The sequence below is a fragment of the Dryas octopetala genome, chromosome 2 (genome assembly GCF_963921425.1).
Source record: "Dryas octopetala chromosome 2, drDryOcto1.1, whole genome shotgun sequence".
In the NCBI taxonomy this organism is placed as follows: Eukaryota; Viridiplantae; Streptophyta; class Magnoliopsida; order Rosales; family Rosaceae; genus Dryas; species Dryas octopetala.
Window position 1 is genome coordinate 3465630 of NC_141367.1, and position 15575 is coordinate 3481204.

The 15575-nt window shown below is 34.1% G+C and overlaps 1 protein-coding gene across 1 annotated transcript; it reads right to left on the reverse strand.

The window, feature by feature from the left end:
• Nucleotides 1-400: 400 nt before the first annotated feature.
• LOC147292540 (F-box protein At3g07870-like) lies at nucleotides 401-1531 on the reverse strand. The gene has a single exon (XM_086230877.1). The coding sequence runs from the start codon at nucleotides 1529-1531 to the stop codon at nucleotides 401-403; it is 1131 nt and encodes a 376-aa protein (XP_086087003.1).
• Nucleotides 1532-15575: the final 14044 nt, after the last annotated feature.

Sequence of the window (15575 nt, forward strand, 5' to 3'; positions counted from 1 at the left end):
AATGAATGATTTTGCATTTAAGGTGTAATATGTTACGACAGATCGAATTTGACTAATTTCTTGAAGCTGTTGCTACAAGGATTATAAGAAGAACAAATGCAAAACTCAAAGCAAAGGTCGTTTAGCAAAGACAACAGAAATTTGACTATATATGAAGATGAAAGCAGTGGTGTACACGCTCTCATCCTTTACCAAAGGAAGATAATGCCTAATCTTCTACCACATGCAACAACATCATATCCTCCTAATCGGCACAACACATACAGGCTATTTGCTACCCCATCATTTGACAAATAAAAAACGTAGAAACAAGAATGGTCGACTGGAAGTAATAATAATGACTTTGAAATTGTAAAGAGCAACTAATTGACATATATTACCATTAGGAGCATCAGGAGCTCTAGTTCTTGATGGCATCTTTTAGCGAAACAAAACTTGGAATATGGACATATACCCTAGGCCTGTAAACCGGTGATGGTGTCTCATCAACCTCAACTCTCACAATGCCCCTTCTAGGAGTATAAGCCATCAATTGATTCCAAAGAAACAACAAGATTTGCCCCTCCTCAGTAGCTTTCAGTAGTTGATCATTAAAAGTATTAGTACCACCATGTCTAATTTCATACTGTTTGGTCCAAGACTCCTTAATACCATAATTCTTCATAACCCAGACAATGACATTATCACCGGAATGATCGGTTAGGGAGAGACAACCTCTCAAGACTCCAAGTCTACAATAATAATCTTCCAAAGAAGAAGGTGGTAGTGGAAACTGTTGGAAACGCTCGCTCTCAACGCCAAAAGCACATGCCGAAACAGAATGCTTATCACACCTATGCAACCAATGAATAAATCTATTAAGATAAACCTTAGATGATTGATGCAAAGGAAGAAATCCAGGATTCTCAATGCTTCTCCAAATCCCTCTGCCAATAGTCATAACACTTGCCTCGATTTTATCATACCCAAATTCTAATTGTGCCCTTGGAATCATAAACACAACTAGTTTATAGACATCACTGATGGGACTAAACCCAAAACCCCAAGCAAGAGATCGAAACTCATGTTTAGGTGTTGGAAGAGCTAAAGACTCACCAGTCATGGGATTGGATATAAACAAACGGGTACAGGTAAGCACACCATCCTTTAGGCAGAGCAAGCCGTTGCAGGAATCTTCAATGTCTATGTCAGTTGGGAGTATTGGGACATCTATTGGAAGCTTCATTACGACGTCGTCATGGCTGGAGGCCTTCTCGACGTCAAACAAGAAGAGGCCAGTACTGTTGGGTTTTATGAACAAAATCGAAGTGGGTGTTCGTGAAAATAGGTATTTGGTGAACTTGGGGTCTGTGATCGAATGGCACCAAGACTTGCACACACAACGGCATTGTACAAGAGCTTTGATTTGGAGTTTGCAGAAAATCTCCACTATTATGTGGTGTGGCAGTTGGAGAATGCTGGCTTCTTCTTCTTCTTCATCTTCTTCATCTTCTTGCTTTGGATGTCTATTGCGAAGTTTGGCTTTATTCATGGATGAATGGCTGTCAGTATGCTGACAGAGGGTTTAGAGCGGGGAGCAGACTCAGTCTTCTCTTAATACTTTGTTTGTTACACTCAAGGAATAAAATTTCGGATTTCAAAAAAATTTCGATGGAAATTTCGACGGAAATTTGGAAGATTTTTAAATTTCAACAGAAATTAGATATAAATGACGGAAATTGCTATAAAAATACGGAAATTTTGAATGAAACTTTACCATATGTTTATTTAACATATTATCTACTAAATTGATAAAAAAACATTGAAGAAATCAAATTATATAGTAGGTTTCATGTGATATAAAGTGAATATAATGCGCACTGGAGCAAATACTGTTAAATAAAATTAGTATAATGAATAAACAAAATTAGTATATTATTTATACTGTATAATTTAATTATACACTAAAATCTAAACCCTAATACTCTATATATTCTATATGCCCTAATACTCTTTATACTCTATATATAATCTATACATTAAATTCTATATACTCTATATTTTGTAGGATATTAGGTTTTAAGCCCTTTAGGATACTTTTAATTATTTTTTTATATAAAAGTGTATTAAAGTTTAAGGTTTAAACAAGGTGTTAAATTTCAAAATTTTTGGCTTCGCCGAAAATTTCGATTTTTAGGGATATGAAAATTTTAACCCTATATTAAAAATATTTCGGCGAAATTTTCGACTGGAGCAAGGAGGCTGTGACCAGTGGGAGAGATGGAAGAAAAGGAGAGCCGGCCTCGTCGCCGGGGAGAGAGAAGAGAGGAGGAAGAGATCGGCCCGGGGAGAGGAGATCGGCGCGCGGAGAGAAGAGAGGGAGATCGGGGAGGGAGAGGGAGGAGAGAGAAGAGATCAGATGAGTTACTCACTGAGGGAGAGAGAAAGAGAAGGTGACTGAAATAATGGAGATTGAGAGGGAAGATGGCCACTGCCCACTGGAGACTTGCAGACTTGCGGGGAGAAAAGGAAGGAAATGGGAAAAGAAAGAAAAGAAAGAAAAAAGAAAGAAAAAAGAAAGGAAAAAAAGAAAAGAAAAGAGTGGAGAGTCTGGGTAGTGGAGAGTACTTGCGACTGGGTTAAGTGGAGTATTGGACTTGGAGGATAATTTGTTTTATTTTTTGTGTTCTGGGCCTTCTGGCTTCATCATGTACTGATGTACATAACTAATTTTATTAGTATACAATTTTTTTAATATCATTTGGTGCCATACTGGAGACTTACGGGGGAGAAGAGAAAAGAAAGGAAATGGGAAAAGGAAGGAAGGGAAGAAAAAAGAAAGGAAAAGATAAAAGAAAAGAAAATAAAAGGAAAATAAAAGAAAATAAAAGAAAAAGAGAGAAAAAAATGAAAAGAAAAAAAAAAATTTAGGATTGATTGGGGTTTGGGGCCTTGGACAATTGGAAAGAAAAAAAAATGTTTGGAGTTTCGTTTGGCCGTTTTGGAGTTTCATTTAGTTGTTTTTAAACACAATATATTTTTATATAAAAAAATAATTAAAAATATCCTAAAAGACTTAAACTCTAATATCTTATATCATATTCTAAACAATATAGAGTATAGATTGTAAAATATATAGGTTTAGTGTATAGATTATAGAGTATAAAATTAGGGTATATAGAGTTTAATATTAGGATTCAGTGTATAGATTATAGAGTATAAATAATATACTAATTTCATTTATTCATTATACTAATTTTATTTAACAGTATTTGTCTTCAGCACGTATTATATTCATCTTATATCATATGAAACTTACTATATAATTTGGTTTCTTCAATGTTTTTTATCAATGCAGTACATAATATGTTAAATAAACATATGATACAGTTTCATTCAAAATTTCCGTAGTTTGATAGCAATTTCCATCGTTTCCGTCTAATTTCTGTCGAAATTTAAAAATTTTTGAAATTTCCGTCAAAATTTCCATCGAAATTTCTTCGAAATCCGAAATTTTATTCCTTGGGTTTAAAATAACTAAAAAAAATCTCAAACCTTTTTTTCTTCTTTCCAATTGCCCAAAGGCCCTAACCCCCTGTCACGCCCCAATCCTGAATAAAATCTAATATTTAGGAGTGAAGCGTGACTTACGTTCTAATCGCAGATTAATAAAATTTTTTCTACAATTAAGACGTGAGAAGAAAATATAATAATATAAAATAATTGAAGAGACTAAGTAAAGTGAAAATAAAAAATAGACTTTATTTAGCAAACTACTATTCCAAGAGTACCATACTAGATGTTTATCTTCTTATATATTACAATGTATTGATAAACAAACAAAACATAGTACTCCAGCAAATTCTCTAAATTTCTCTTGGGTATTCCACATCATTGGTCATATTTCCGTCACCTGCATGATTTATTTGGGTGTGAGCTTTTAAGGCTCAGTAGGGTATAGTGATCCCTCATGGCCAGTTATCACATTTAATCAATGTCTCAGTAAAACAAAATAAATACAGATAATGATTTCAATTATATGCAATGAGAATGTGTGTACTCACTCCTTAACCATTCCCGTTGACACATACCCAAGACAAACAGGCCTACACGTCCCATACCGTGCATCCTTCCACTGTAGCCCCGAATGTCCCAAGTATGAGCCAACATCCGTCCATCCCTTAAGCCCAAATATTTTGAATATAATTAGTTCCACTTTTTCTTCAATAATTCTTCCACAAATCATGAGATCACCAGGTACATCTCCCTTTCTCTATAGTATCTCTAATAAATCACGAGACCACCAAGTTCATCTCCCTCTCTTCTTGGTGTCTCAATTAATCATTTTCTTAACCTTGTTCACAATCACACTTTTCTTATGCACTTATGATTATGCATGTAAAGATAAACATTAATGCATGTATAGAAAAATTAAATAGTACATGCATAATAATTTAACCTTACGCAATTTAAGTGTATCACAGACTTAGGAATTTCACAGTGCACCTACAAGATTAATAATAAAAGCTTATTCACAAATATAATGGACTTGATACATTTAATAAAGAAATATCATCGCAAGTAATAAAGATAAATTATCACAAGAAAATCATACAACATGACACAAGGATTAATTGTAATATAGTCCAACCATTGGGGAAATAGAGACCCTACCTTAATTCCTTGAGCACGAGTTCCTTCTTGGTCCGTTCCTATGTGTTCGGGTCTAAAAAGTTTAAAAAATATAGTTTAGATATAACTTAATTAAATTTAAATTTATTTCACTCTCTTTTTAAGGAGAGTGTAACTCACACTCTAACTTAGAGGTGTCGGATTGACACGAAACTTGTACCATTGGACTCGTATCAAAAAATAGAGTTAGGAGGGTGAAAAATTGGGCGAAAACGGTCGCCGGAAACAGCGCACGCGCCGGCGGTGCGAGTGGGGTGGCTGGCCGGTCACTGTTCATCGTCTTCTTTAAACAGTCCCTGTTTACCAGTTTTTTTATCTCATTTTTTACTCGACTTTTGACCTATCAAACCTTCACCAAATTGAGAAAACTTATACTTGTTTTAAAGCTGTGCATCACCTCTTTACAACCATATAAAGAACATAAAAAACGGACGGTTAAAACTCAAGTTATAAGGCTCGAAAGTAGGCCATACGAACATGCGAATTTTCTGGAAAAATTTCCAGATTTTTCATATTTCTTTGTTTTTCATTTTCCTTCAATTCCAAACCGCAAAACATGTTTCTAAGGCTATAATAAGGCTATCTACAACCTAATTTTTAGTTTTACAACATAAAAGAAAGGTGTGTAAATAAAATTATAAAACAACAAGTTTTAGAAAAAAAAATTTGTTAAGGACACCCATGTTTCCATGGGTTCCTTAAACTCACCTTTCTTTATACCCCCCTTGAGTTCTATAGAGGCTAAAAGCTGTGAGTTCCTACAGTAAAGAAAAACCATAGATGACAAAAAGGGGTTAGTTTATGGAAAGTTTAAAGAAAAACTTCTAAGATAAAAATTTCAGTTTCTAACCTTTATAGAGTTTCCAACCTCTCCTTCTCTAACTCTCTCTAGTTCACTCTCTCTCTCTCTCTCTCTCTCTCTCTTCCTCTCTCTTTTCTTTTTCTCTCGGGTTTCTTCTTTGTCTCCTCTGTTCAGTTTTCTTTTTGCTGCTCAAGACTATTCTTATAGTCTAATTGGCATGCATTTTCAGTTAAGAGGGATGTATCTAATGATTATTTAGATAAGCTGATGGCGTTGGTTATTATCTTCAAATCCATTTAGTTTTTTTTTTTTTTTTTTTTTGTTGGGCTTTTCATTTCTTGTAAAACAATTGGGCTAAAGCCCAAACTTAGAAATTTAACCCAATTTTAAAGCCCATAAATATTATTATTATTAATTTTTTTTTTTTAGGACATTACACCCCCCCCCTCATTTTTTTTTCTTTTTTTATTCTTTCCTTACTTTTTTTCCCCGTGCCTCTCTCTTCAGTCTTTTTTTTTTTTTTTTTTTTTCTTTCGTTCCTTTTTTCTTTTCTCTCTTACCTAGCCAAGCTTTGTCTTCACTAAGTGTAACAACCCAAATTTTGGCTTATGATAATTTTGTTACTTAAATTTTTCAAATTTGTTTTAAGGTTTGTTTAAAGGAATTAAAAATTTCTTTAAATTTATTTTAACTAAATTAGACCTTTGGTTGTGGTTCTAGAGTTTAGTTGTGTGGAAATGAATTTTAGAAAATGAAAATTCAAGAATTTGACGATTATTATTTTTTTTCAGAATTAAATTATAAGAGTAGGATTTTTCATAATTTTTTTGAAAGCAATTTGACTATTTTTAGGTTATATGAAATTAGTACTCATCAATACGAGTCCGTAGAATTTTTCGGTGAATTATTTGGAGTCTCGAGCTATTTTTGGTTAATTTTTGAAGTTGGAGAAAATAGAAAATATGATAATTTTGATAAATTTCGGTAAATTTCGATAAATTTCGCCAAAATTTCGACGAAATCTTTCCGCAGAATTATTAAACATGTGTTTCGATTTCGACACCCTAAAAAAATGAAATTTAATTCCTTGGTTACACTGCGTTAGGTATTATGAATTTATAAAGGACAAGTGTTCAGTCCAAAAAACAAAAAAGCACAAGTGTTCAATCCAAAAAAAAAAAAAAGGACAAGTGTTGCTTATTAATTTTCTAATATGTTTTTTTTTTTTTTTAGAAAATTATGATTAAATACCAAATATCAATAGTTTTTCAGTAAAACAGTAAGACATTTTTTTTTAGTTTAGGTACTAACTTAGAACAAGACATTTTGGATTAGGTCACAAATCTGTACGAAATGTGATTTTTTTAAGGGATTAATGTCATTTTGCTCTCCAGACTATTACACATGTATCAGTTTGCTCCCCAGACTTCTAATTTAGAAAATTAAGGACCCTGACTTTTTCAATTTTGCCAATTAAGGTTATTCCGTCAATTTATACATTTTTCATCTAAAATGTTGAGATGATCAAGCAAAATTTAACAAGAAATAAAAGAGGAAAAATGATGCATGAGGAAAAAATGATAAGATCTAATTGGAAGGGACCATTTTGCCCTCAAAGATTTGGATAAAAAATGTGTAAATTGACAAAAGAACCTCAATTGGCAAAATTGAAAAAGTCAGAGTCCTTAATTTTCCAAATTAGAAGTCTGGGGAGCAAACTGATACAAGTGTAATAGTCTGGGGAGCAAAATGGTTTAATCCCTTTTTTTAACACCGAACGCTCGGCCAAAGTGCCGAGCCCTTGGTGGTTTTCTGTTGTGACTATATGAAATTCATAAAAATTTCATATTTATAAGGGTTTAATGCTTTTGATTTAGGCTTGGGGATGAAGTTCTACAATCTAGAGATTAAAGATTAAAGTTTAAGCCTCACAAACGCTGAAAAACAACAAATTAGTAAAAAAGTTATGACAGTTGGACAGTCACAGTTAAGTTTGTAAAAAATAAAAAATAAAAAAATTTCTCTCGAGCGTGAATAGTACCGAGTGCTTGGTAGAACTATTTTTTTAAAGTTGGTACTTGAATTAAAATTTAGTATCTAAAGTGAATAGACATAAACGTTTTGGTACGTAGTTAAAATGAAAAAACATTAAAATTTGGTACATAAATTGAAATTTAGTATCTAAACTAAAATGATATAAATGTTTTGGTAGTTAAATTGAAAAAACATTGAAATTTGGTAGTTAAATTGAAAAAACATTGAAATTTGGTAACTAAAGTCAACAAATTTTTTTTTTACCAAATAAAAAATATTTCTTTTTTATTTTTCGTTGAAGAACGATACTGTATGTTGTAATCTAGTAAACCCCAAAAACTCGTATTCAACCCCAATAATAACACTCATGGCCCAGAAAAAAAGGGCAATAATAACACTAATAAGTAAAAGAAAACATATTATTCACTAATCAAAAGAAAAAAAGAAATAGAAAATTATGATTAAATATCAAATCCTAACAATATTTTAGAATATCATAAAGACAATATAATATTTCAATTGGATTACTAAATTTAAATATAGTTTTTTAGATTATGTCACAAACATGTTGGTCCCTTGTTTTGGGCCTTTCTATTTGACATTTTTGTCCTTGAGACTTTTATATTTTCTTAGAAGTTGGCTAATGTAGTCTAATTGTACTTGTGATCGAGCATAAAATTACAACGTTGCCCGTAATTTAATTTATGATATAGAGATGTGATGTAGGGTATATAAATGAGGTGTTGTGTATATAAATGAGGTTTAGGATTTAGAATTATGGTTATCGAGCTTATGGCTGGGCAAACCCGGGAGCTAAACCCTTAGTCATTTTGCTGCATAACAATCAAACACAAATCTAATATTTTTTTTATTGATTTATTTGTAATTGACGATGTTTTTTTTTATTTTAATGGCATGTGATGTAATATTTGTGAATTATAGTATAATTACTATATTATTATATTTGACTTTTCAACTAGTATCTAATCTAAAATGCTATTAAATTTTGGTATCTAAATTAAAAAATTATTAAAATTTGGTACCTAAAATCAACGAACCTAATAATTGTCAATGTGGATGCTCTACCAGATTTTTTGTGTACCAGACTGTGCCAGAATTTAAATCCTAACTGTTCAACAATATTTGAACAGTTTACATCACCCGTATCTATGTTAAAAGTTACTTTGCCTTAGGCCTAAGGAATACGGTGTTGGGTAGGCTGAGTTTTTTTATTTTTATTTTTTAAGAGTAGGCTGAGTTTGTATATTAATCTAATTACATTTTTCAAAAATTAATTTTGGTGAGAAGGGTTATGTAAATTTGTTGGAAAGTTCATTACTTTCAGTGAGTCGGCTTAGCACATTTGATTCAAGGCAATGATCTTAGGCCTTAGTGTGAATTTGTGAAGAAAATGGGATGGGGTTATAACATTGATTTTCAAAAGGTATTGATTTGCTAGTCAAAATTGCTTTGAATGGAAAATTGTGTTTGGATTCTCAAACTAGAATCCAAACACTGAAAATAGACAAATGAAGAGCAGTGATAGTACTGTAATTCAGTTGAAAATTCCGATTGTCATGCAATTACAATTAATTGAGTATGTAGGTGCCAAAAAACAAAAATTTGTTTGGTTGATGATTGGCCAAGCTACTGATCAATTGGTGGAATAGTGTTTTGATTTGGTACATAAACTGAAATTAAATTAAATTAAATATTTAGAAAAAATATGATCCTTGTTAGAGATAATTAGGCTTAGATTCTTTATAAAAACAGTTTTTAAATAGAAACCGGGAGTGTTTTAAAACTTATAAGAAAATTCTTTAAATTTATAAGAAAATTCTTTTAATTCATAATAAAGTCTTTTAATTTATAAGAATTTTTTTTAATTCATAATAAAGTCTTTTTAATTTATAAGAAAATTTTTTTAATTCATAATAAAGTCTGCAATACCTTGGAACTGAAAAAATGCATATCTAGTTGTTGCAAATGAAAGATTAATTAGACACTGCAGTACATTCAATCCCACTGCAGCAATCGTTTTGGTGGGAAAATGCATTTTCAATCTCAGTTAAATAGTCACTAAAGTTCTTGCATGGTAGAGGGTATTTAACTACTGAAACCAAATTAGAAACTAATACCAAGAAGGTGGGAATGCAGCAAGGAACTGTTGGAATTAGTGAGCTAGCTAACCCACCTTTAACAAGATAGTAGAAGAAACCATGGCATAACATTATTTAATAATATCAATCCTCCACCAATATAGCAACCTCATTAGATATGGTGAACAATTGAAACCAACTAACTGCAACATTGGTGAGGACCGGACCTTGCAGACTGTCATGGCAGGTTTTGGCAGAAGCTTCCACCATTCTTATATGTGGGTGGCCTTAGCTCCCTTGCCACGCCAACACCAACCTCCAACATGCTATATGGTGACTGCAGGGTGGCAATGGGCAATACAAACTAACAACAGTGGCAGTTGCATCTATTCCTACCAAAAAAAATTGGTTGCCTTTGCTATATTTTGTTGCAGTGGATATCAGTTGGGACATTCGAGTCTGTAGGAAACTTCATTATGACATAGTCACGGTTAGTGGCCTTCTCGACGTCAACTAAGAAGAGGCTCTTCATTTTGGGGTTTTTCAACAAAACCCAAGTGTGTGTTCGTGAAAATAGGTATTTGGTGAAGTCCGGGTCTGAGAGCGAACGACGCCAAGACTTGCACACACACTGTATTGGACGAGAGCCTTGATTGGGATTTTGCAGAAGAACTCAAATATTATGTGGTTTGGTAGTTCGAGAATGTAGGATTTCTTATTATCATGCTCTTGCTCTTCTTGTTGTTTTGTAGGTCTGTGACTACTGTTCGTTGGTGGGTAATTATGGCACAATTCAGTTTTCTTCGTGGATGAAGCGTTGCCCATTTTCTGCGAGTTAGAAGAAAGAGAACAATCTTGTCCGTTGGTTTTAATTAAGGAATCTCTACCAGTAAGAGCAGACAGACTCAGATGCAATGGAATATCATTATTGTGTGCCAATAAAAGACCCAATGAACAATAAAAATTATAAAAACGAAATTAAAAAAGACCCAAATCCCAAGCCTAAATCATCCCCCAATAATCCTAAAATTTGGGAAAGAGTGTTAAGCTCCAATTGTAAAAAAGCCATAACTGAAACAATAGACTGGTTATGGAGGTCTTACTAATGGAGGAAATTAGACTTTGCAAGAGGAGACGCGCGTGAGTTTCATCAACACTGGCACACAAACGTCAGAGAAAAGAAACACTATGGTATAGAAAGAAAGGGTTTTGGATTGGAGGAGACGAAACTCATCTCACGTTCCAAAAAGGAAAAGAAAAGTTAGAACACTTCCTTTTTTTTTCGGAGACTTCATTTTAAGTCTTTTAATTTTATAATTTACTGACTAAAATTTTATGGCTTTTAAAATTCTAAATAAAGTCCAATAATATTGTAACAATTGTATGTTACACAATATTGGTCCATTATTTTCTATTTTTTCCACACATACCAGGCCTCGAGTGGTCGGCAGTCATTTTCGAGTGTTCGGTAATGTATTTTTACTTTTTCATCAAGTCCTGATTTGTCGGCTTTATATTAGGTTTTAACTCTGAGATTTTGAGCTCAAACTCTCAGAGTTAAAACCAAACATGCAACCTGCACAAACCTCATTCTATATCTTAGGAAGGTACGAGGTTAACTCATACTCTATACCCTCAAAAAATAAAAAAATAATGACGTATTTCTGTAATAAGGCAATGGTTAAAGGACTTTATTTAGAAAAAATAAGAACTTTATTTGGAAAAAAAAAAAAGTCATAAGATTTTTTTCTAAATATAAAATGTTAGAAGGATTAAATTGTAATTTTTTCTTCTTTTTTTTTTCTCTCCCGATTCTTTTTTTTTTTAATTGTTTTATTTGAAGTTGTAGCAGGAAAATCAATGTGACACGTACATGAAACTTTATAATTAAAAGGTTAACTAGGTTAGGAGATTATGAGAGGTTATGAATAATCTTGGACCTTGGTGGGCTCCATGCGCGCCAGAGGCGATGCAACAAGCACCGGTTTGACATGTGGTTCCCACAACGCAATTGCGTCAGCGGCCCAAACTTATTTCTCTCTCTTCCGGCCTAAGGGTATTTGGGTATCAATTTTGGTGATGACCCAAATTTGAGTATCATTTTGGGTTCCACTTCCTTTTGGGTCTCCATTTCCTGCCCATAGGAGTTGTGTGTGATCACAAATGGTATCCATCCTTTTTCGGCCTTGTAGTGGAAGGCCTAAGTAGAATCTTTCGTAGAAGGATGAAAAGGACACCAAGTAGCACCTAAAATATCACCAAACGAGCCCTATATATAACATCCATTATCATAGAAGAATGAGAATCATTAAAATTCAATTTCAGCAGGCCAACACCTAGCTGCTGATCGTCCAACAGATCGACAAGAAGCATCAACGTTCTAGTTTAGCATCCCAATAGGAGGCTGCCAACACAGATTGTGACGCGCAGTAGGTGGCACACGAGGCTCTTGGCCTGAAAAAAATTATTGCAACCCTGCAACTTGTCAAGAACATCATGTGATTGAGGGCGACCCTTTAATTTTAAGCAACTGTTCCATCCAAACCGGCCATAAATACCACGCAATCACCAGGAACAACTCCAATTCCCCTATGTGGGATATAGAACAAACATGCCAAATCGACACCACATCACAAAGGTCGGTTGTTAAATTTTTTAGCCATATGACACTTCCACATTGCATGTACAATAGTTTCTTCCACTCTCCCACAACAACAACATAAAGGGAAATTTTATTAAATAACCATTTTTAATACAAAACACATTTTTTTAACTCTTAGCCCCAAACTTAATCTTCTTTTACTCTTTTATCTATTTTTTGACAAAAATACCCCTGATATACATCCTCCTCTTTCACTTCAGAATTTTCCTCACCTCCCTTCTCTCTCCCCAACCCATCTTCTTTCTAGAATATCAACACCATATCATATGTGGTATGGAAATACCAAATTGGGAAACACCATTCCACTATCATCCTCCTCCTTTGCCTGCCCCATCTCTCTCCTTCTCTCTCCACCACTGACGGACCCACGTATTGGTTGACTAGCCATACCGATCCAATGAAAATTGGAGATATGGGTTTAATAGATGATGGGGCAAGCTTACTGAAAGAACTTAATTTTTTGCTTTGAGAGCTTCATCTAGTTAGGTGAATTTTTTGTTTGTGTTTATCTTCAAAGCTTGGCATCAATGGAACTCAAATTCAGATCTTCGATGATCGACACATGGTCGACTAATAGTTGACAAATGGCCGCCACATTAGATGGTGCTAGCTGCAGCCAATTCATCTTCTCCCATTTGTCGTCCATTTGTCAACCATCAAAATTCCAGATCTAGAACAGCAAACCCAGATCAAAATCTCATATTTGGAACAAGATTTTCATATTGGATTTTTTTTTTAGTATCTAACAACAACCCCAACTTTCCAAATCAATTTTTCCATTTATTAGATGATGGGGATTGTGTATAAAAAAAAAAAATTAATGAGAAAGATTGATGAAAATAAAATGGAGATCGACATTAAAGGTTAAAATTGGAGATCTGTATTTGATAGATGATGGGGAAAGCTAAATGAAATAACTTTTTTACTTTGAGAGTTTCATCTTATTAGGTTCGGAGATTTGAATTTTTTGTTCGTGTTTATCTTCAAAGCTTAGCAACAATGGAACTCAAATATGAAATTTTGATGGTCGACACATGATCTACTAATTAATAGTTGACAAATGGTCGCCACATTAGATGGTGTTGCAGCCAGTTCATCATGTTCATATATTCTCTCATTTGTCGACTATCAAAATTTCAGATCTAGAACAACAAACTCAGGTCGGATTTCAGATCTGGAACAACAAACCCAGATCTGAACAACACACTCATGTCAAAATTTCATATTTGGATATATTTTTAGTATCTGTAGGAATTGATAATTTGATAATTCTATTAAACGTGTTAACCCATATTTATACAAGCCTAAAACTTAAGATGCAAGCAACAGACTGCTTGATGTACAAGAATTCAACAATCACAAGGAATAGCCAATCCTAACACTAGAAGGAGACAAAACCTTATCTAGGTAGGAGACTATTATTAACATCCCCCCTCAAACTTGACGGTCTAGGAGAGACAAGTTTGGAACAAAGGAGAGTAAAGCGAGGCTTGTGAAGACCCTTAGTCAAAAGATCAGCAGGCTGATCAACAGAGGGAACAAAATGAACCTGGTGAGTTCCCATTTTAACACGTTCACGAACAAAATGATAATCCAACTCAATGTGCTTAGTCCGGGCATGAAAAACTGGATTAGCAGCCATATACGTAGTGCTCAAATTGTCACAGTAGAGAATGATAGGCCGAGAGAGAGAATGCCGCAATTCCTTGAGTAGGTAGGAGAGCCAAATGGACTCGGCACAAGCATGGGCTAAGGCCCTATACTCGGACTCGGCACTAGAACGCGACACAGTGGGTTGCTTAGAGGAACTCCAGGAGATGGGATTCGATCCATGGAAAATAAGAAACCCATATGTGGATCGGCGTGTATCCGGGCAGCCAGCCCAGTCAGCATCTGAGTAGCCACGCAGAGATAATGGACCCGAAGCTGGACGGAAGAGAAGACCCATGGAAAGAGAACCCTTGATATAACGCAAAATCCGCTCTGATACCATGATAGAATTAGAGCATCCAACCCAAAACCAATTGGCAATGGGTGGAGAGGCCCCAAGACTTATAAGCACATATGCTAAGCCTTAGTTTTCCGATGTGGGACATTGCTCCACATTACTCTCAACACGCCCCCGCACGTGTGGTGAGATTTTTAAGCCTTACACGTGAACAAATTGTATTGGGTGACGTGGGAGCACGTATGGCCGTTGGGCCTTACAAGCGAATAACCAAGCTCTGATACCATGTAGGAATTGATAATTTGATAATTCTATTAAACGTGTTAACCCATATTTATACAAGCCTAAAACTTAAGATGCAAGCAACAGACTGCTTGATGTACAAGAATTCAACAATCACAAGGAATAGCCAATCCTAACACTAGAAGGAGACAAAACCTTATCTAGGTAGGAGATTATTATTAACAGTATCTAACAACAAACTCACTTTTTCAAATAAATTTTTCCATTTATTATATTCAAAGAGCAGCATTCACATTAAGCATAAAAGGAGATTTTTTGCAAGCTACAAGGTCCAAGGTTGCCGTTCTCCGATTTAGAGCCCGGCGAGGTCACTGACCTCTATTTGTGCTTTAGCGATTGTTGTGTTGCACTGAGAAAGAAAGGGAGGTGACAAAAATTTTGAAGTGAAAGAGGAGGGTGTATATCAGGGAATTTTTTTCCGAAAATAGGCAAAGGAGTAAAGAAAGATTAAGTTTGGAGCTAAGGGTCAAAAAGGTGTTTTTTGTATTAAAAAATGTCATTTAATAAAATTTCTCAAACATAAAGTAGAGGGAATGATATGTCTCCCAAATAAACCAACCGCATAAAGTAGAGGGAATGTATAATGAGTTAAGATTAGGATATACCCAATGTTTGAATCCCTCCAAATGTAACCCAATTTTTTTTTTTTTTTTTTGACAAAGTGGCTATGTAGCACGTACGTAGACGGTTATTTCAATCTTTTTATGCTACTCAAAAACACCACATATGTTACTCAAATATACATTGCACAACATGCAAATCAATTTGGACTCAAAAAACCTGGGATGGGTTTGAGTGGGTTTAGGTTGGCTGAACCCAATTACTTGCACCCCTTAGTTAAAGGCCATTCTATTCACGACGGATGTAGATGCATCCCCTTCTGCATTTGTGGATTTTAGGTTGTAGATAAACTTTTTAAGTTGCAAATGACAGATTTTAAATTATAGATGCAAGTTTTAAGTTACAGATAGAGATTACATCTGTAGCTACCAAATTCTAGCTACAGAAAAATAGTTTTTTATTTTTTTATTTTGAATATAAAAATAAATAAATTTA

Coding starts and splice junctions, on each gene's coding strand:
- LOC147292540 (XM_086230877.1), bottom strand. CDS start 1,531: ATGAATAAAGCCAAACTTCGCAATAGACATCCAAAGCAAGAAGATGAA.